Raw genomic sequence first — 21248 nt, 5'->3', positions numbered from 1 at the left:
AAACTTCTTTTATTTGCATTTATCTTCTGGATATAAGAAAATAGGCTTGTTGTATTCACATAAATACCTTGCTAATTTCTTCTTTTTTTTTTTCTTTTTTTATTTTTCAGGAAATAATACTGTGCTGAGATTAAATCAGATCATACTGCATAAATCTCTTCTATTTTCACAATTAAAACCAATATGTTTTGTAATACTTAAAAAAACTCTAAACTTTAAATTGAGTTCAGAGAGCAAGAATTCAGAAAAACTCATCTTTCCTGTTATAAATCACTAGATCCTTTTACACAACACAAGCTTAATGTCTACAGAAATTGATCATTCCATCCCTTGTGCTGCTAGGTCTCAAAGTAGTGTTATTTTTCAAAATGAAATGGGAAAACCCATCACATTCTCACAGAAGCTAACACTGTGTGGAGATGTCAAAGCAGGCAGACTCTCCCTGGACTCTCCTACACTGACTCATTTATGAACTTGTCACTTACCTCACTACCCTCTATATACATCAGTCTGAATTTGGGGCTGGCCAAGCCTCAAAGGAAATAAAAAGCCAGATTTTAGAAAGCTTACAGTGGTGCAAATCTGTCAAAGTCAGTGGTTGTGGATCTGGCACCCAGGCACTACGCTGGCAGAAACTAATTCGGTAGACCGAAGGAGAGAAGTGTAGCATGAAAAGAAGGAAAATATTTAATAACGTGTGAGATAGAACTGTCCCTGCTTTAACATATTTTTTTTTTCCAGCTCTGCAAAACTGTAACTTCTTCCAGCCTATGCTTTGCACACATACACTGGCAATAAAATGGGAAGTAGAATAAAGAAACTTAGCCAAATATAAAGAGAAACTATGCCAGCTTAACTTGGGCAATTCTGAATTTGACCGTGATACACTACAGAGTGCCACAGAACAGGTCTACAATGTAGCTTTAGAAGATTATTACGAGGAGAAGCTATCCAAGAGAGCTTATGAAATAATTTTGGCAGCCTTTTCTGGAGTGAATGTTAAACAAGAATAATTCAGACAACATAAGACAAATCAGTATTTTTCTCCCTTTTAGCAAGTCTCCAGCTGTGGCAAAAGCTATAGCCTTTATTTCTTATTTGTGAAAACCTAATAGAAGATGTCAAAACTGGGCTCTGTGTTAGCAATGAGTATCCATGATAACTTGTTAAATTACAGCAAAGATAATCAAATTTGCCCATGGAGTTCCCTGGAAGAATTTTCAGAAATAGAAAAAAAACCAACAGATTTGCAATAGGAAAGGTACTAAGACCACAGGTTTTGTACAGACACCTCAGTAACTGTTCTTACCTGTAAGAACCATATATGACTTTCTTACAGTCAACAAGAATAAATTTTTGTTCCATTTTTCCATAGAATTTTGCTCCTGTTTTAGAGTAGTAATCTTGTCCTTTCACTGTCCGCACCCTCATGTTCTGAAAAAGACAATTGAAATACTTTAGTTGATATCATATATTCCATATTTAGCATCCAGGGGTTTAAAAGTCAGAGGTACAGTAGGAGAAGAGTTATCTTATTGCATATCAGTAAAGTCTGCAGGGAAGACTGGTAAAACTTGTCTTCTAGGGACCCAAGTTACTGTTTTGTCTTCAAGACTGATGAAATTCCCTAGGCCATAGAAAATGAAATTTTGCTTTTCCATAGCCACTGCTCCCAGAAATGATGGTCTGGCACAAGATGTCTTTGACAAGAGAAAGAGGTTTTGTACTGAAAAGAGCCAATTGTTTTCATAATCTGATATAAAATATTTAGAAGATTTCTAAGCATCTCATCTAATCAGAGACAAAATCCGAAGAACCAGGATCATTTTTAATTGAACAAGGCTGTTATATCTACAAACACAGATACCCTACTCTGAGATAATCCATTGAATGATAACACCTGGCACCAGAATCCCTTGCAGTTATACCACCATTAAGATTTCTCAATCAGCTTTGCACCATCAATCACATTTCTAAATTCAGAGATGCTATCACAACATGCATAGGTAGCATGAACTCTATGCAGCAGTTATGTTTGAATTCTGTTAAGACACTTTATGTTTTACTCATACAAGCTCAGTAAATTGCACTTGGGAAATTTTCTGTGTTGGATCTCAAAAATGTGGTAAATTTTTCTCCCAGGCTGCAAATGAAATTGGTTCAGGTAAGCCATTGCCTTCTAGAAATAAAAAAATTCAAAAGATGTGTTACTGCACTGTACTAATATAATTTTCAAAAAGTTCTTACATGGATGTAGAAAAAATGTAAAAGCATTTATCAGAAATTGTTACAGAAAGGTATTTATTTATAGAAAAAATAAAATTTATATTCAGTGCAAGCCAACCTACAGCACTGAACTCATGTATCTGTGAGATACAAAATGCATCACAAGACATAAAAATGTCTTAGAATATAGCTGTGAATGATCACAATATTTACTGTAGCTTCTAGCCTTGCAATATTTGTTCTAGCAATGCTGATTTGTGGTAATTTACAAGTATTCCAGTGCAAGTGAAATCTGTAGCTTAGCACTGCCTTTAAGAAAACCCATATGATTATTGCATAGACTGTATAAATGGAAATAGTGGAATATAAGACTTGTGAATACAAAGGACTGTCTGGCTTCATGGGACTGCTACAAGGACAGGGTGAAAATCACAGCAGACATGGTCTGTAAAGGCCAGGTAGAGATGGGTTAAGGTGGTTCATGAAAGCAATACAGGTAAGACTGTGTGCAGGGTAAATTCAGAAAAACTGGGGGGAGAAAGTAAACAGAATAGAATAGAACAGAACAGCATAGAATAGCATAATTTCAGTTGGAAGTGAGCCACAATGACCACCTAGATGGACTGCTTGACCACTTCAGGGTTGACCAAAAGCTAAAGCATGCTATTAAGGGCATTGTCCAAACTCTTTTTAAACATAGGCTTGGGACATCAATCACCTCTCTAGGAAGCCTGTTTGACCACCCTCTTAGTAAAGACATGCTTCCAAATGTCCATGAAAACCTCCCCAGTGCACTTTTGAACCACTCCCATGAGTCCTGTCACTGGATACCAGGGAGGAGAGCTCAGCGCTTCCCTCTCCACTTACCCTCCTCAGAAAGATGTAGAGATGTTTAAACTTACAAAAGTATTTAAGATTCCAGGCTATAAAGTATGACTGAGTTTACAATACAGTTACATAAACCTTTACTGTCTATGGGAGCACTTACACATTTACCTAAAATATATCAGGTTCTGATAGACAGAGGTGTAGGAGTTTTAACAATAGTGTCTGCTACAATCCAATGAACTTTATCTTTCCAAACAGAAAATTAAAAAAAAAAAAAGGTGAAAACCTCCATGAAATGAATGAAAGCACATTTCCAAATAACACATGCTTTCTAAATCAGTATATAATTCATTGTTGGTATTTGAAAACAATTATTGAAAGAAAAATCAAATCAAAGAAGCAAGAGTAACACTTAAAAGCTGCTGAGCTGGCAAATTATGGTTTAGTTCAAACTATCCAAGTTCTTTACATTTTGTTTCTTTATATAGGTGAATTTTTACTTAGCATCTTTGTCAAACTGTTTGAACAAAAATGCAACTCAGTTAAAATGTACAAAGACAGTATTTAAAAATTTGTAACCTAAATGTTTTTGCAAATGTGCTAGAAACATAAAACGTAAATTTACCTCTTCATTAGGTAAATAATAGAAATATTATCTAGAAGTACTGTAAAACTGTAAAAGTGAAAACCCAGGTGGATGCTTAGGGATATTTTCAAAAACAGCTAAAAAAGAATTAATAACAATAACCACCCAATTTGCATTATTGAATGGGAGGTTAACGTAATTTTGCATCTCTACCTGCTAATCACTTTTGACAACCTAGTATTGTGTCTTTCAAGTTTTCTTCACACCAGTTAGAAGTTTTCTTATCAGTGAAAGTCAATTTTCCCACTTTTCCAGTGTGGTTTTGTTGGACTTTGAACAAACCAATCCCATTGAAGAAAATGATTCTCTTTCCAGCAGCTACTCAAGCTTTAAGTAAAAATAATTAAATAAAAAGCTTTTATTTGAAAGTTAAATAATGTGGAAAAAGTAACTACTGAAAAAAGAAAAAAATACTGGCATTTACCCATTCTGAAGTTTATCACAATAGGAAACCCTTATTTACTATAAAATAAAATGTTGTGAACTAGTCATGAAGTTTGCATTTACTTTAATGACTTATTTACTCAATTCTGTATACCATGTAATTATATTTTTATTTCAGATTTATATTTAACTATAATAAATTATATTTATGTCATTATAATTTGAAGAAGGTAACTTGAGAGGCAGCTTATATATTTTCAAGTAAACATAACAAGTAATGCTGGCCTAAAGACATGTCAGCTGAACACATCAAATCTTACTGAGATAAGGCCAGATTGGTGTTGAACAGGATATCACTTGGGAATCTGGAATGCTGGAGGCACAAGCAAGGCTAATGGCTTGCAAATTACCATACTATATATATATAAAAAAAGCTTTGCCTTAGGTATTCATAAGTGGAAATATAACTTCAAGTAGGCCTATCTAAAAAAGGAATAAAATTTCCATTAAGTTACTGCTTCTTAAAAAAATCATAGTCTCTGCTTCCCCTGTTCTATCATTCTTCCTCCAGCTTTTCTATCCTGTTTCCTTAATCCCTTACTCTTTTCCTGTCTCACCATGTCATCCTCTATACAGATGGGAACATGGCAGCACAAAGGCATGTGCCTGAGATCAGAGATCATGCTCACCTTTCTCACAGTTCATCTGGCGTTCTTCAACTACTTTGAACCCTCTAATTAGGTGCCAGGGATGCATACTGTGAATAATTGCCCAAAATATAGACAAAATTTGAGGATACACAGTGACAATGCCTTCCACTTAGAATTAGAAGCAGTAAAGATGTACATAGTGAATTGCGAGCCCCATCTGGTATGAGACGCTGTTTTCTACCCAGTTTCATCCTCAGGCTAAAGGTCTCCCCTGCTGAAAGCAGCATGTCACCAATCACTGCATCGTTGTGGGTAAAGCAATAGTTCATTTCTGACCCTGAGAGGAAAATCCTGGGCAAACCAGAAACCAACAAACCCACACACCATGAAGGAACCAAGCTAGCCTGATGGGACACACAAACGTATGTAAGGTCAGCCACAGTGATTCAAACGGAAGGTCTGTCTGGTCCTGTAACCTGTTTCTGTCAGTGACTGCTAGCGGATGTGTACGGAGGGATAGTTTAATCAAGGACTTGATGTTTTAGAAGGTTTTTGAAGCCAGACACAGGATCTCCTCCCTCCTCCAAGGGCAGGCTGTAGGACACTCAGGGACATTTAAAACAGCCACTGGCTGCAGTTTAAGGAAGGCCATCAGGGCTATCCAGTTAAATGACACCCAAATGATGAACAAGAAAGAAGCCCTAACCTCTTCTTACATATCGGTGCACCATTATCTTCCCAAAGAGAGACACATAAGCACAGTTTAAAATTATGAAGTGCAATTCAATTACATATTTATTTTAATCAGTAAAAACCGTCCAGTGTGACAGATAAGTACAGTGAATATAGTGGTCTCAAACCTTTCACTTCAGCACTTACTTGCAGAGACTGTTTTTATCAGTGTTCAATACACACCCTATACTTGCTGTAAAGAATACGCCTAACAGTTTTCAAGGAAAAAACCCCCCACTTTTCTCATATTGTTCATAATTACTAATACTACTTATTATCCTGGGTCTCTCTTCTTACTAAGATATAATAGTTGCTGTAGAAATGCTAAGTAGTTTTCAAGTTTGCTTCTATTCTGACTTTGAATCTGATTCAATGACCACCGAAGACAAAATCTCAGTGACTTCACTGCAATCTGGCCCTTAGCACAGAAGTTTGCTCACAGATACAAGACTGTGCTGTGCAGGTCTATTTAATAACCAAATCTGACTCAGACTTGGAAGTACTGGAAAACTTTTGTTGAATTGGATAACACTGGTGAGAAATAACCGGCTGCAATCAGGTCTCAAGAGTAGCTGCTACTATGCATTTAAGTACACATATCTGGGAGTAGACTTCACAAAAGGAAAGTAAAATCAATTCATTAGTGGTTTTATTTTCTCATTCCTGCAATTCATTAAAAATACTGAGAGGATTTTCAGGTAATAAACAGTTCCTGCTGAATTGCTTTCAATATCCTCCTATAGCAAGATGATTCTTCATTATTGCCAGAGAAGTAAAAATAGGTTTCTGGAGAGCATGGAGCCTCTTCCACATGCCTCACCTTATGTCAAGTAAAACACAAAGATCTGGCATCAGCTGAGGAGCTTGGTTGACTTCTTGAGCATTATGCAACATTGGCTGCATTGGTTCTTTATTTCTAATACAAAATTAAGTTATTGCATTTGAACACTCTGGTGGTTCTGGGGATTGTTGTCTTGGTGCTGCATTCTGCAGTACAAAACTATTTCACAGTTTGCTGCAGCACCTGTCAGTAGTAGGAAAAAGCATCTCTTGAAAAATTTGGCTATTAGGTTTTGAGAAATCACCTGGAAAAAGTCTGAATCTGTAACGACTCTTCATCTTTCTATGTAAAGGAATTGCTGACTGAACAAGTCAGACCAGCGACAAAGTTAGTCAAAGAAGCTTAGGTAGAGAAGAGAAAAAAAAAATGAAACCCATTAATTACTGAGGAAAATTGTAGGACAGTCAGGAAACAGATAAATGAAACTTGGGAAAGAGAAACGTGAAAGTATCTGAGTTGAGTTGCACTGGTGATGTTAAGATGAACATTAAGTATAAACCAACCCACAAGAAGAAATACTGTACAGAATTCTAAAAAAGCTCCTAGTAAACCCCAATTTTATATTCTCCTATACAGAATTCACAAAATAATCATAGAATATATAGTCTATCCATTTTTTCAGCTATATCTTTCAATAAAGAGGGAAACAGGCCCTGATATGCAGTCAGATGAAGATTTGAATAAAATATTATTTTTTTTCCCATGCAGACTACTGAATCGTAAAACTGAATTAAAAAAAAAAAAACATTTCATTCATCACTGCATCTCATATTTTACTGATTCAATGGCAGTGAAAAAGAGCTAGAGAAGGCGCTGAGTCAGAAAAGCTTTACAGAAATTCCTCATCATGAGTGCATGGCATGAGGAGCATCTGCCATACTCCTGCAAGACTGAACCAAATCATGACAGGGAATAAATAACGAGATCAATGTTGCTGGTGCTACAGTTTGAGGAAAAGAAATCGATCCATACACCTCTGTCCTCTTCTTGCTTTCACTGAACAGCAGCGGAAGAATGAAAGCCAAGAGCACAGAAAGCTGAAGATGTTTTGTGTGGGTCTTTTGGGTTATTTTGTGTTTTGGGGTTTTTTTGGTTTGGGTTGGGTTTTTTTGGTGGTTGGGGTTTTTTTATTGTGTTTTTTTATTTTATTTTATTTTTGTGAACATTGAAGCAATGGGAAAAAGGAAATGGGAGAAAACTTCTCCAGAGTACTGACTGTTCCTTCACAGTCACCTACAGCTTCTCTTCATCTTCAAGAAAGGCACAGGAGAATCACTGCAGGAGTAGCAAGCTTTTATTCTCAGAGCAACAGTCACTGGGACTAGCACTTGGATGAGAAAACCATTACTTTGAAAAGCTTCATTACAAACTAAACTGGAAACCCAGCGCAACAGGATTACTGCTTAGCTTTTTGGCATGTATTTTTCATTTTCTGATAAAACTCTAAGTATTCTAAGTAAACCTTGCAGAGTAAAGATATATTCTATTTCTCCCATCATTATGAAGTAGAAACATAAAAAACATAACATCACTGAAGAGGCCAAGTCCAAACTTCTCCAATCCACACTAATCTGTACAAAATCCTCTAATGTCTGTACATCAATTCTTTCAAACATAGAAATGCCTGTGGGTCTATAAAACCATATTAAAAAGACAACCTCGAATCCACTAAAAAGAAGTTAAGCTTTTGAAACAGCTGTAGATACAGAATTAATTTCAAAATGTACACTATGGCATTTTTTGAGATTTCACTTGAAATTAATATTCCCGGTTTCTTTTCTTTTGGGATGATAAAACTCATGCCATGAAAAGACATATCACCATCTTTGGCAACCTCTATGGCATAGTTAATCCAAGTAACCAGCAAATGGTGGTATCTCAAGTTCCAAAGTATGGAAATATTGCCACATACTGACTTCATGAAGGCAATCACGACCAGCGTTTACAGAACCACAACAGGTTTTTGATGTTTTCTTTCCAAAAATTCCCATAGCTCTGTGCATTAGGCCACCAGAGGGCAATCCCACACACTCATACACAACAAACAAGCATAGAAAGTGGTGCGGGAATACTTCTAAGGACCTAAGTCAATACTACAGAGCAAAAATTGGTATAAAATAAGTTTGCTCCAAAATTCTACCAAAAAGCCCTCTTTATCCTCACAAATACACCACATCTGTATCTGATTTTTAGATTGGGTTCTTAAAATGGATGTGGCGAAGAAGAGCCTTTATAGCTTTTTTTGCCTGGCGTGAACATGGTCTAACTAGTTACAGAAGCAAGGAATTGCAAATGGGACTATATGGAAGTTCAGCCAAGGCAGTACTCAGAGCACTGAAAACAAACGCTGGCAAAGACCTTGGAACTTCTTCAGTGCTATCTCCAGTACAGTAAATCTAAAAGTATTTACGAAGCATTTACTTTAGGACAGTGCAGCTCATGGTTTGTATTCTAATCCCTGCTAAATATTAGAGCAGTACAGGACATCTTGTGAAAAATACACGTTAGTCTTGTTATCTTTCTTAGAGGATAAATTCACATATTTCATGTATAAAAAGTAATACTAATATATGATGCAGATAAACATGATAATATAGATTTTCAGAAAAACACTAATGAAATAGAATCTTGGACCTTTTGAAGTATTTTAATACATAATAACTTTAAATAAAAAGGTCATAAAATGAAGTATGCAATGTATTAATTTACATAAGCTTCATGACTCTATTCTCAGGCTGCTTTAAGAGAAAGAAGAAAGAAACCTACTTTTACAAACATGATGTATTCCTAAATACATAATAACGGAAAATTATTTTTTAAATAATATATGAGAATTATGTCATTCTATGAAATACTCTTGTTTTGACACATGAAAAAGATAAAAAACTTTCTAAAGAGAAAAACATTTGTACAGAAGGTCCTGCTGAGAGCTTACTTATTTATACCTCATTGTTAATTTGAAAAAGCAGTACTTGATAATCACTTTTTGATTAATAGTCCCTTTTTAATGGGTTGCAGAGGAATGAGTAGTGAATATTCGTGCACAGGAACACAGTAAGTCTTACCCTGAGCCTCTGAACTTGACAGCCTTGTTTCTCCGTCATTTTCAGAAAGTGACTGAAGTTTGACTCATCAAGCAGGAGATACACTGCAATCCCTCTAGCAGATGCCTCCACAATTTCTCTAAAAATATCTACATCTGTAAACATATCCATAACAATGGCAATGACCTGAATAAAACAGAAAAGACAAATTATTTTATTGTATAAACACATAAATAAAACTCTTAACCGAAAGTCACACCGGGCAGCCAACACTAAAATTTTTTTACACATCAAAAAGTTCTACTATTTTCCATGTGGTACCATTTAACCCAGAAGGCTTTACAAGACCACTGGATCTTCTTTTTGAGAAGTCAGATGATTGCTTGTATGGCATCTGTCAGAAGTACCAAAATCAACCAAAAAAAAGTTGTGTTGTGGGTGTGTGTAGTGATTGGTTATACAAGGAAAAGGAAATCCAGTGGAAGAGAAAAGGGGAAACAGTCATATAAAAACAGTGGGGAAAAACACCCCCAATCACAATATAACTGCAGTGTGCATGAAAAAAAAAATCAGAAAATGTTTTTGTGTAAGGGGCTTCTTCATCCTTCATCACCTCTAAAGCTAAATGGCTCAAGTCCTTGAAGGAGTCAAGGAAAAAGCTCCTTGAAGGAGCTGGAAAAGCTGATGACTTCAGGACCCATACTGATTCAGCACTCTTACTGGGATGAAACTTCTTCAGCTGGTGAGAGCTCGGCTCAAGAAGATTAGAGTGCTGAACATGAGCTACTAATGCCCTTTGATCTACAAAGATAAAGTAAGTGTTTCTGATCTTAGGGGCAGGTGTCAAGAGGATGGGACCAGTTGCTTTCCAGTGATGCCCAGCCACAGGACAAAGGGCAACGGGCACAAACTGCAACACATGAAGTTCCATCTGAATATAAGGAAAAAATTCTTTACTTTGAGGGTGACAGAGCCCTGGAACAGGCTGCCCAGAGATGTTGTGGAGTCTCCTTCTCTGGAGACATTCAAAACCCACCTGGACACAATCCTGTGCAACCTGCTCTGGGTGAACCTGCTTTAGCAGGGGGTTGAGCTAGATGATCTCCAGAGGTCCCTTCTGACCCTGACCGTTCTGTGATTGGGGAAAACAATGTCCTGCTAATGGTATTTTGGAGATGATATACTACTGACATATCATTATCAATTTGGCAAGAACTAATACTGAAGCATTAGAGGGAATAACAGAGGAAGAATGGGTATGTCTGTAACTTTTAAAGATGATATTTTTATCCACTAGAGTCTTCATGAAAAGTTCCAATGAGATGTCTCTGAGGCAAATTCAAAGCAAATAAAAGCCTTTCACAAGTATCAGAGCAGGCTTGATAGTGAGCATGCTTTTATCATTTTCACTAATTCTTGAACTACTTGTACCTCAACTTTAATGGTGTAGTTTTTAAGTTAGTCATTCCAGAACTCAAAACATTTGCCTCACAAATTTGGTAAATGCTGTCGCACACAGCCCGGTAGAAGTTATGTCTCCACCAGTTGTCTGAATTACCTTTTTGAATCCTGCCTGCTGAGAACTAAAAGACTCACTTACTTTGAACACGTACTTAAAACAGTAAAAATATGAATGAGAGCTGACTTACAAAAAGTAAAATAACAATGTTATTAGGAAAGCTAAATAGACAGCTCCTGAACTAGTAAAAATGAAAGGACTTGGCCTTACCATAACATGTCACCTGGCAATAAAAAAGACTCTTTACAAATCCATCAGTCAAAGAGGAACTGAATAGCACGAAATAATTAAATTCTTTCAAAAACCTTAGGTAATATGCCCATGCAATACCTCATTCATTTTATTGACTTTCTGAAAATAGAACCTAAATGTGATTTTTACCAGTACAAATTATATTTCTTTATCTAAATTTGAAAGGAAAGACTGAAAACCAAAAAAGTTTATCTTGACTCGAACGACCTCATCACTTTCAGACTGCACCTTCTGCTTGGTCTTTTTTCTGAGATACACAACATTAACTGAACATAGCAACCCTATTTACTCATCTGTCTTGTTTCACTTATGTCTGAGCAGAAATCTGCCAAGACAGATCAAGTATGTTAGGTAAAAAGACCAAAGAAGAAAGACTCTCCTTAAATAATTCTGTTTCGTTACTTGTGTCCCCTCCCTCTGAACTCCCTCATTTCTTCTTAACCTTTCCTTTTCTTCAGGTCTTTTAGAAATAGGGGGTCATTACATTCAAGGAACTATTTAAATGTAAGAGAGAAATCCTGAATGGATTAATTAGCATACACTGACATGAACACATGAAATATTCAAAATCAATAGTACAGCCTTCAAAAATCTTTCTAACATTTTCCTATGGCAGATACCTAAGATGCTAATTTGTTTGCATCATCTGTGGTTGCAAAGACTAATATACTGGAAATACACAGAAAAGAAAAAAACAAGAATAGGTAATAAGACCTGAAAACCAACACTGACTAGAATGGCCATATCTATTTTAATGAAGAGAGGAGGAGAGAAATAAATTCATAAGCAAGCAGGCCAGTAAATTGGTGGCATGAGAGGGATGCATGTGCGCTACTATGCAGATATTTTGTAACTTGGAAATGAACAGGGAAACTCTTTGTCTTCACTAGTAGAACTGTTCTTAAACCATTTAGCTTACTAATTTTGGAGTTAATTCTGCAAAGCATCAAAACACTTCCAGAGCTGGAACAAGAATTACATTTTGGGACCTAAAGCTTGTGCTAGCTGGAAAATCCTCACCAGATTTAAAGACATGTATGCAAAGCCACATTCATCATCTGACAACCAACTGGACATCCATTTTTGCGTTCCCTGGAAACCAAAGATGACTTTTGTTTTATGCCCTCATTAGCCTGCCCATTCACTCTTACCAACGCTCAATTAATCTAGTCAACACAAACATAATTAGGCTCAATTGTTGGAGGAAGAAGAGTGCCAAATTTGAACAATGCATACGATATACATTCATAACTGAAAAGTAATTTACAATGGACAATTTCTGTATACTGATTTCTATGTCAGACCGGTTGTTTGATCATAAACTATAGATTTTGGTGCAGAAAGAGTGGATTCCATAAATTTCATAAATATTCTGGTTTTTAAATGTATTAAACTCCCTTTAATATTTTGGAGTGTGTGGTGTGTATGGTGTGTGCGCAGGGTACATTTCTCTATACATTTGCGTGCTTTGCAGCAGAAGGGAGTATTGAGCTTGGGGAAAAAAATAAACAATATGGTGTTCAGGGTCCCAAGGCTTAATTAAGGAGACCAAGACTAGGAAGTTACTTCAAAAGAGGTATTCTATACTTTGTATCTACCTTTAATGAAAGCTGTAACAACAGCTACAGGATTAGTCGCTTGCTGCATCACTATGGAAGGGAAGATTTCACTACCGGGTTTTTACATTTGTTTTTGCAATTGCAGAGGCAATTTTCACCCTGATACTTGTAAGAAGAAGTCATATAACAGTGAAATCCAGCAAGGACGAAAAAATTATACAATTCAAGTTGTAGAAAATAGGTCAGAAAATTGCCTATTCCACAAATTCTGTGCCTTTTGGGCATAATACCACCACCCTGTGTGAAGAAACTCCCCCAAAGACAGCTTCCTTATAAACTGCCATTTTCTTTCCAAAGCATATTTGTTTTCCAAAATGCAGAGGTCTTTTCAAAAGCAAGCACCAATGCTTTTATAGGAAATACAAAGGCCATCCAACCATGCAGGGGACACTGGATGGGTGCAGCAGTTTTCTGCTGAAAGCACCAGAATTCTGGGAGAACTTTCCAAACCTTGAGAAACTGATTATCACCCTGACCAAAAATGACACTCAGTTGAGAATAACTTAGCATTTTTAACTTTCAGGGAGGAGAAAGTAGTGGTGGAGCTGGTACTTGCTGTGCATAATATCACACAATACTGATACTATGCACAGCAAGAGTGAATTATCACCACCTGATTTCGTATTAGATAGAAGAGCTCATTTCAGTGATCAACTTAAAGTGAAGACTGCAGAAATCAATTTTTATACTTGTCTCCTTCCCCTCAAATTAAACGTAAATAATCTTAGATTATAGTTACTAATCTTTTCGTCTTACCTACCAATTCCTTTTTTAAAGTGGTGAATGTTTTTTAAGGTTAAAATTTGGTTTCAATGGCATCCTTACAGAAGGAGAAAATCTGCTGCAGTCAATAAGCACAAAATTGCTCCTAACAAAGCTGATAGTTTTATCAATTTAAATGAAGGCACCAGTAGAGTTATATTCTATTATTTGTAGAGCTAACTTGACACTAAGACTATGGTTTGCAATAGAAAAGTAAAGCTTCACATATTACTTTTTAACATTTTAGAAACATTTAAGTACAGAAAAGTAAAATTTTGTTGAATAGCACTATTTTTATGCAAATATTTTAAACCACATATTTTTTTGGTAAGCTGATGTATTTTACTGAATTTGCACAGTATCGAGTAAAGTAGCATTTTAAAACTCATTATCTCTATCAGATCATTTTAATACAAAGTTCTTTTAATACTTAAAAGGTTTTTAATAATCTCTAGGTTCAGGATATTACTCACTCCTACATAAAATACTAGTCACAAGATTCATGACAGACACACACACACAGATTTTTGAAGGTCACAAATGAACAGCTATAGATGAAATAACCTGCAAAATTATTCATGTTCTTGCAAAACAGGAGCTTAAGTACATGATATCACATCACACTGGATATTATGAGACTGTAAATGGAGGCTGATGCTCAGTTTTGTTGATCTATCATGTCACAGGGCCAGCTGTTGCTCCAAGGAGTTACTAGTTTGGGCCCATTCACATGCATATTGGTTTAAACCGTTCTCACCTTCAGAAACTAATGCTGTTCAAAGACATATATAGAAAGAAGTTGCCAATCCCAACAATACAAATACATCTATCACTAAACATATCCTGAGCTTGTCCAGGGGAGGGCCACCAAGATGTTCAGGGCTGGAGAACTTGCCCTGCAAAGAATATATGAAGGAGCTGGGTTTGTTCAGTGCAGAGCAAAGGTAGCTCTGGAATGTTATTCCATTCCCCTATAACACAACAGTGGCTTTAGGGAATCTTGCAGTAGTCCCCCAGTGCTTTACAGGACGCGTCTAAAGAAGATGAAGCCAGGTTCTTCAGAGTGTTGGCAAGTCAAGAGTCAACGGTCAAACAGAAACAGGAGCAGTTCTAACTGGATATAGGTACAGAGTCTTGTTTGTTTTGTGTTTCTTATAAATAAAGAATACTGAAATGTAAAGGAGTTCTGGTAAGAATTTTGGTAAGAAAAATCAATGGATTTTAATCTTCATAGCTCAGTTTCAGGACATCAAAATCAACCCTGTTAATGGGTATGTACTGAAATTAAAGCATAGATGTAAATAAAGGCCTTTAGTGCTCATGCTCTGCAAGGCTATTTTGTGCACTACTGACAGTTTCATTATCCCAGTATCTTTGCTCCTCTCACAAGCATTAATTATAATTCTTTAAGAGATATCATGCAGACTGAGCCATTTAACACCTCCTTTGCTATAAACAGTAAAAAAGAGGAATTAAAGCAACTGCTTCCTTAGGTCAGGCTTTACTAAAGAAACACCTACCATTGTATCAACAACCTCGTAGGGAATAATGCTACAGACCTACCCTACGCTGCAGCAGTATTGACTCCCTGTACCCACGCGAGGCTTACTGGGGGCATGCTATGGCAAAAGTCCATATCGCTGTGCAGTGCTTGTGAACGCCACCACCCTTCCTCACCCCAAAACCAAAGAACCACATTTCAGATAGAGATGTTAACTCTCTTTTTGTTGACCTTTTCCACCGCGCTCCAGTCAATTTCCATTTCACAGATCTCTGTTTTGGAGAGAATCTTCTTGAGGCACAGGCTCGGTGCTATCCAAAACTGGCCCTTCTCAGAGATCAGGCAGGTCATGACACTTGCAACAGTGCAGAAAGAAGACCTGGTACTGCATACCTTGCTGTTAGCAACAGGAGGAAGGCAGCAAATTGACTGGGTGGGTTTCAGGCACCATAAAAGAGACAAATTTTGTGATCAATGCCGTCAGCATTCCCACTAGTAAGCTATATTATTGTGTTGGTTTTTTTAACTATGTTACACTGTTGTTTATGGTTGAGGGTCTAGATCCAGTTTATGCTTGCTGCAATTCATATTAGCAGCACCCCAATAAATCATCTGATAACCTTACTTTCTGGCACTGTTGCTAGCACCAGAGTGCTTCTAAGATGATAGGTCATTAATTTTGTCTGAATTTTCAAAATTGAACGCAGCCCTGAAATGCCTTGCACAACACATCCTTCCATTGCAAAACATACTTTAAAACCATTGTGAGTTGCACCAGAATATCTCAGGTCACCTTTGGGCCAGCTGAATTGCGGAGGTCTCACATAACAAATGTAGCAGAACAGAAGTCTTGAAATAAAGTGAAGACCTCCTCTGTAAACAGAGCCTAGCTACACTAATAAAAATAGTAATCAAACATTGAGTGTGATCCACTCTCCTACAATTTCTGTGGTAACGTAATGGCACAAAGACTGAGATGATTTACACTTACATAACTTCTGTGAAGTTAATGTCACCCTTGTAGTATATTATCACCAACACTGGCTCCCTGAGATCATATTTAATTTATTTAACTTGGCTCTGCATTCAGAGAGCAATAGACCATAACCATACAGTGTACTTTGAAATGTTCTTCCATTATTACATTCTTTAAAAGCAATTTAATTAACTACAGGGTGAAGTCTGGCATTTCACTACAACAGGCAGCTACACTACCTCAGAACCAGCTCTCCTAACCCTCACTATCCTCCTCCTCCTGCTCCAAAACATTTCCACCATCAATTTTGTGGATACAAAAAGTGCACCTCAAAATTGAACATGTCTGCTACTCTGATCACCAAGCCTCAGTTTATCATGTCACATACCACCTACACAACATAAGCATTTTAAAGTGAAAACTAAATTTACATAGAATAAAAATTAACTTCGACATGTACATTAGCAGTCTACCTCAACATCTTCTCTCTGTAACAGGATGTTAGACATGCTCAACATCAACAAAAATTCATAAGAAGAGTCACTGTCCAGAAAACAAAAAGTAAGCTAAAATTCTATAAATTTCCTGCAATACAATATAGAAAACCAATGCAAACTATTCTCAGAAAACTGTGAATGCAGCCAATCACATAAAGCACTGTACAAATAGTTTACGTGTGTTAACTGTGTAGCTCACATGGCAAAGCCTCATCTGTTCTGCCCAAGAAACATGTAAGGTGTGTGAACTTTCTAGATATTGGTAATGGGGGAAAATGTTCTGATTCTGATAGCAAAGAATGATATAGCAGTAAAAACTGCAGCTCTGAAGAATGACATGATTTAACTTTGAGATACACTGGGAAGATGATTTTTTTCAACTTTTGTGCAGATTTCCATGTCTCTAAAAAAACAGATCAGAAGATCAGGATTAGCTCTTCTACAAATGAAACTAAAACCAACACAGAAGAAAAGTTCTCTGAAGTGCAGCTAAGCTTGTTTTTCTGAAAAGTGAATGTACAGTATCCTTCTGCATTGCCTTTCAGAAAGGTATTGCAGGCTGAGCTAGCAAGTCAGACATGTACCATCCTAAAATGACACCTTCTGTGTTACCTTTTCAATTCACTCAACTGGGAATTTTACAGGTATCCTGCAAAATGTACAGGATTTTGCTACAGGATAATGAGCTACATTAATTCTGTTAATGTGATCTGTATCTATGGGTTTGGCAGTTGTTATTCTGCCTGAAGGATTAGCAAGAACTCAGCTTGAGCTGACCAAATTACATGAGACACCACCTCACTCTGGCTGGCAGCAGAGGTGGTAATTCCTCTGAAGCTTTACTTCCGCACAGGCAGAATTGAGTTTCAGCAAGCCACAGAGACGAGAGGAAGGAAGAGGATATTCTGAGGACTCTTTGCGGGGACTTTCCAAGAAGCATTTATAAACCTAACCCTTGGAAGAAAGGATCTGCAAAGAAACAGCTGCTGCCCAGTGACTGGCACACCATGCACAAGAAAAGATTTATCTAAATCTGCAAAGAACTCTTAAGCGTGATTAAAGCAACAGGCATTCACAATGCTCAATTTTAACACTTTCCTTTCTGCTTGGAATGCTCTGATCAATCACTAAACTGCTTTCAGTATTTCATAAGCAAGCTGTGTTCTGTCACTGCAAACAGAAGTGGGCAGAGGTCCTACAGAGAAGCCTTAAGGCAGCACGGAAAATCCTTGGCATGATGGAGGGAAAGTGTTTGGGAGCTTACTCTGTCCTTTCTTCTTTTGCCATTGATGTTGTTGCTCTGTTCTCACTGCCATGTGGGCTGCAGCTGGTTGGGTAGCAGGACTTTAATATTTGTATTTAGCTCTTCAGAATGTTCTTATTCAGTTGTTATTTTGGGAAGCTGCCAAGCTTTTCCTAAGGAAAGCAAACAGAAAGGAAATGCCAGGATTTCTGACGGCCTACGACTCAGCTATACCAAAATGGAAATTCATGACAAAAATAAAAGGTAGTTCTCTAGCCACTGGCTTTCTCTATTATGAATTTCAAAGACTTGCTACTTAAGAAATAATTTTTTAATGAAAAGATTATTAATAGCCTTAATATGTGGATTCTCTCTGGATCCCTTAATATTTAGGGAATGTTCAGGCTACTTGAATTAAAATTATAATGTTTTACGTCTTTATTTTAAATCTGTTTGTAAGCAGAAGTACTCATTTATTCATGTGTGCGTTACTTAGTGACTGCCCAAAACCAAACAATGTGCAACCATGTGATAAGCATGAATTATTTTTTTTTAACGTGTTAATAGTAATTGGAACTAAACTGTTAACAAATTTTACTTTTAGATCTGCTGTGCAGGACTGAAAATCTTGTACGACAGCCTCAGAGACCAGTCTCAGTTTTGAGACTTCTGCCAAACAACTGGAGTACTAGTAAGAGCAGTAGATGCTCCTGGCTAGCTTCTACTTGGCCAAAGGGAAGTATGCGCTGAGCACTGCATGGGTGAGGACTCTGTCAATACTTGAAAGTATGAACAGCTGCCATAAATCACCATACACAGCTAAGAACATGGGAAAAGGCTACCTCAAACTCGGGTGTAGGGGGGTGGCAGTGGACGCAAAGGGACAAAAACATTTTAAAAAAACGTACTGAAATTGTCCATTCAAATTGCTCATGCTTACAAATATTCTTCATGCCAAAGTGAACTAGACTCAACACCCACACTTCTGAGGGCTCTTACTGAGACTTCTTTCCAGAAATCTTAAAATAATTAGCTGCTTATCAAGGAGTCAAAGTAGATGTCTGAGATTTCAGCTAAACTAGGTAACAGTTCCTGAAAAACCATTTGGTTTTGCCACCTTTAAGAGTACATTTTGGTGGGGTTTCTCAGACTGGTAATGGAATGAAGTTCAGAGTCAGTCTGCCTTCCCACTGCTCCACTCAGTTTCCTCAAGTATCCTGTATAAACATATTGTCAACAGTGAACCCCACTTCCTGAGTGTTTACATACTGAAAAACAGTAGACAATGTGTAGAAAACCACAATATTAATGAACACTTACAGGCTGTGGACTTTAAACTCTAAAAACAAGCAAATTTCTTTAAAGTAGACAACTTTGTTGGCATTTGTTAATTAGACACTTGGAAACAATGAGATTCTCTTAGTCAAAGGCAGATTTATAGGAAGAAGAGATGATTCAGACCTACTTTTGTAGACTGGGAAGAATAATTTTGCTTTTAAGTTTGTTTATGCAAGAGCTGTGCACTGTTTGTCATCTTTGGGACCTTAATAGTAAACACATTTCTGAAATGAAATGAAATTGAACGGGAAGAGCTGAATATCTAATACTCTTATTTTATACATAAACAACATATTTTAAATATCCTGCACAGGATTCAATGCTGCTGCTAGTATATATATTTTTTCAGACAAAAAAAAATTGCAATAAAACATAACTATATTGTTCAATTGCATAATACTGCCTTGAAAACCCCTGCTGATACTTAGAGGAATGAATACGTACTACTGATCCCTTGAGAACTTAAGGAAAGAATCAAAAAAGAAAGGTTGGGACTTAAGACAGAGGTGGAAACAGTGCTTCCACAGCAGACCCTGTAAAATAATGGAGGTAGATGAAAATAAGTATTTCAAAAGCAGGAAACACTTAGTTTCTATGTTTCTAAGCACATGAAGATTTTGTCGATTCCAAGTCAGCACACAAACCTGATGCATTTAAGAGTTGTTTATGATTCAGAAAGATGTAATTTCGAATGCCTACATGCAGTATGTTACACACAGTTCACATGGATGGTCTATCAAACACTTTTCATATGTGGAAAAATTAAAACATAACAGTTGTGGAGGACTTGTAATGCATGTACTGGTAAGTCCACAAGCCTTATACTTGGATGACCTTGCAGCAAGTAACAGATCTTCATTACAATATTATTTTTTTCTAACATAAAAGACATTACATCCAAAGGAAAACAAATCTATTTCAGATGGCAGTGCCCAATTAAAAAAAAATAATTAAATTACCAGATTTCAAATGACCAATGAGCATGACCTGATTATACTTAATTCTGAGAAAAAGACCCTAATTATATCATTAGCTGTTGGAGGTTAGTCCTCTACAGACACTCAAAACTTCTAAGATGGATTTCATAATCCTAACAAACACTACTGGCAAAATTGTCTCAGGGATAAATGTAGAAGAAAAAGACTAATAAAAAATTAAAGTCCCTGCAGAAAACATTGTTAGATGTCCACAGAACCACAAAAGAGACAAGAACCCATTCTGGTTAAAAACTTCTCCTCATATCTGCTGGAAAGAAAACACAGCAAGGTACACACAGTCCAGGAGGTTCTTACAGAGCATTGATGCTAACTTTTTGACACAGGTGGTGGAGAAGCCAACAAGACAAGGTGTGCCGCTGGACCTTGTACACACAAACAAAGGACGGGTTGGGAATGTGAAGGCTGGGGTCAGCCTTGGCTGCAGTGACCATGAGATGATGGAGTTCAGGATTCTGCATGGAGGAAGCAGGGCAATGAGTAGGATTGCAACTCTGGACTTCCAGAGAGCTGAATTGGCCTCTTCAAGGACCTTCTCAGAAGAATCCCATGGGCTAGGGCTCTAGAAGGTAGCAGGGTCCAGGAGAGATGGCTAACATTCAAGCATCACTTCCTTCAAGATCAAGAAAAATGCATCCCTCTGAGTGAGTAATCAAGCAAAGGGGGCAGGAGGCCTGCATGGGTGAGCAAGGAGCTTCTGGCAAAACTCAAACAGAACAAGGAAGTTTATGGAATGTGGAAAAAGGGACAGGCCATTTGGGAGGAATATAGAAACATTGTCAGAACATGCAGGGATGCAAGGAGGAAGGGTAAGGTCCATTTGGAATTAAGTCTGGCAAAAGATATCAAGGACAACAAGACAGGCTTCTTCAAGTACATCAGTAAGTAAAGGAAGACTGGGGGAAATGTGGGCCTGCTGCTGAATGAGGTGGGTGATGAAGGACACAGAAAAGGCAGAGTTACTGCGTGCCTTTTCAGCTTCAGTCTTTACTGCCAAAGCTGGCCCTCAAATTTCCCAGACCCTGGAGGCAAGAGAGGAAGTCTGGAGAAAAGATGACTTTCCCTTGGTTGAGGAGGATCACGTTAAGACATCCATGGGCCCTGATGGGATGCATCCCCAAGTGCTGAGGGAGATGCCAGATGGTATTGCCAAGCCACTCTCCATCATCTCTGAAAGGTCACAGAGGACAGGAGA

The 21248-nt window shown here is 37.3% G+C and overlaps 1 protein-coding gene across 1 annotated transcript in view; it reads right to left on the bottom strand.

Moving 5' to 3' along the window:
- The window catches only part of FAM83B (family with sequence similarity 83 member B), an 80371-nt gene that overhangs the window by 7152 nt on the left and 51971 nt on the right, over positions 1-21248 (bottom strand). Inside the window, exons 5-6 of the mRNA XM_027787840.2 lie at positions 9373-9537; positions 1310-1434 (exon numbers count right to left, since the gene is read on the bottom strand). Coding sequence (XP_027643641.1) covers positions 1310-1434; positions 9373-9537 — 290 coding nt within the window. The remainder of the gene's footprint in view (positions 1-1309; positions 1435-9372; positions 9538-21248) is intronic.

Source organism: Falco peregrinus, chromosome 7 (genome assembly GCF_023634155.1).
Source record: "Falco peregrinus isolate bFalPer1 chromosome 7, bFalPer1.pri, whole genome shotgun sequence".
NCBI lineage: Eukaryota > Metazoa > Chordata > Aves > Falconiformes > Falconidae > Falco > Falco peregrinus.
This window is presented reverse-complemented; position numbering and strand designations above follow the sequence as displayed.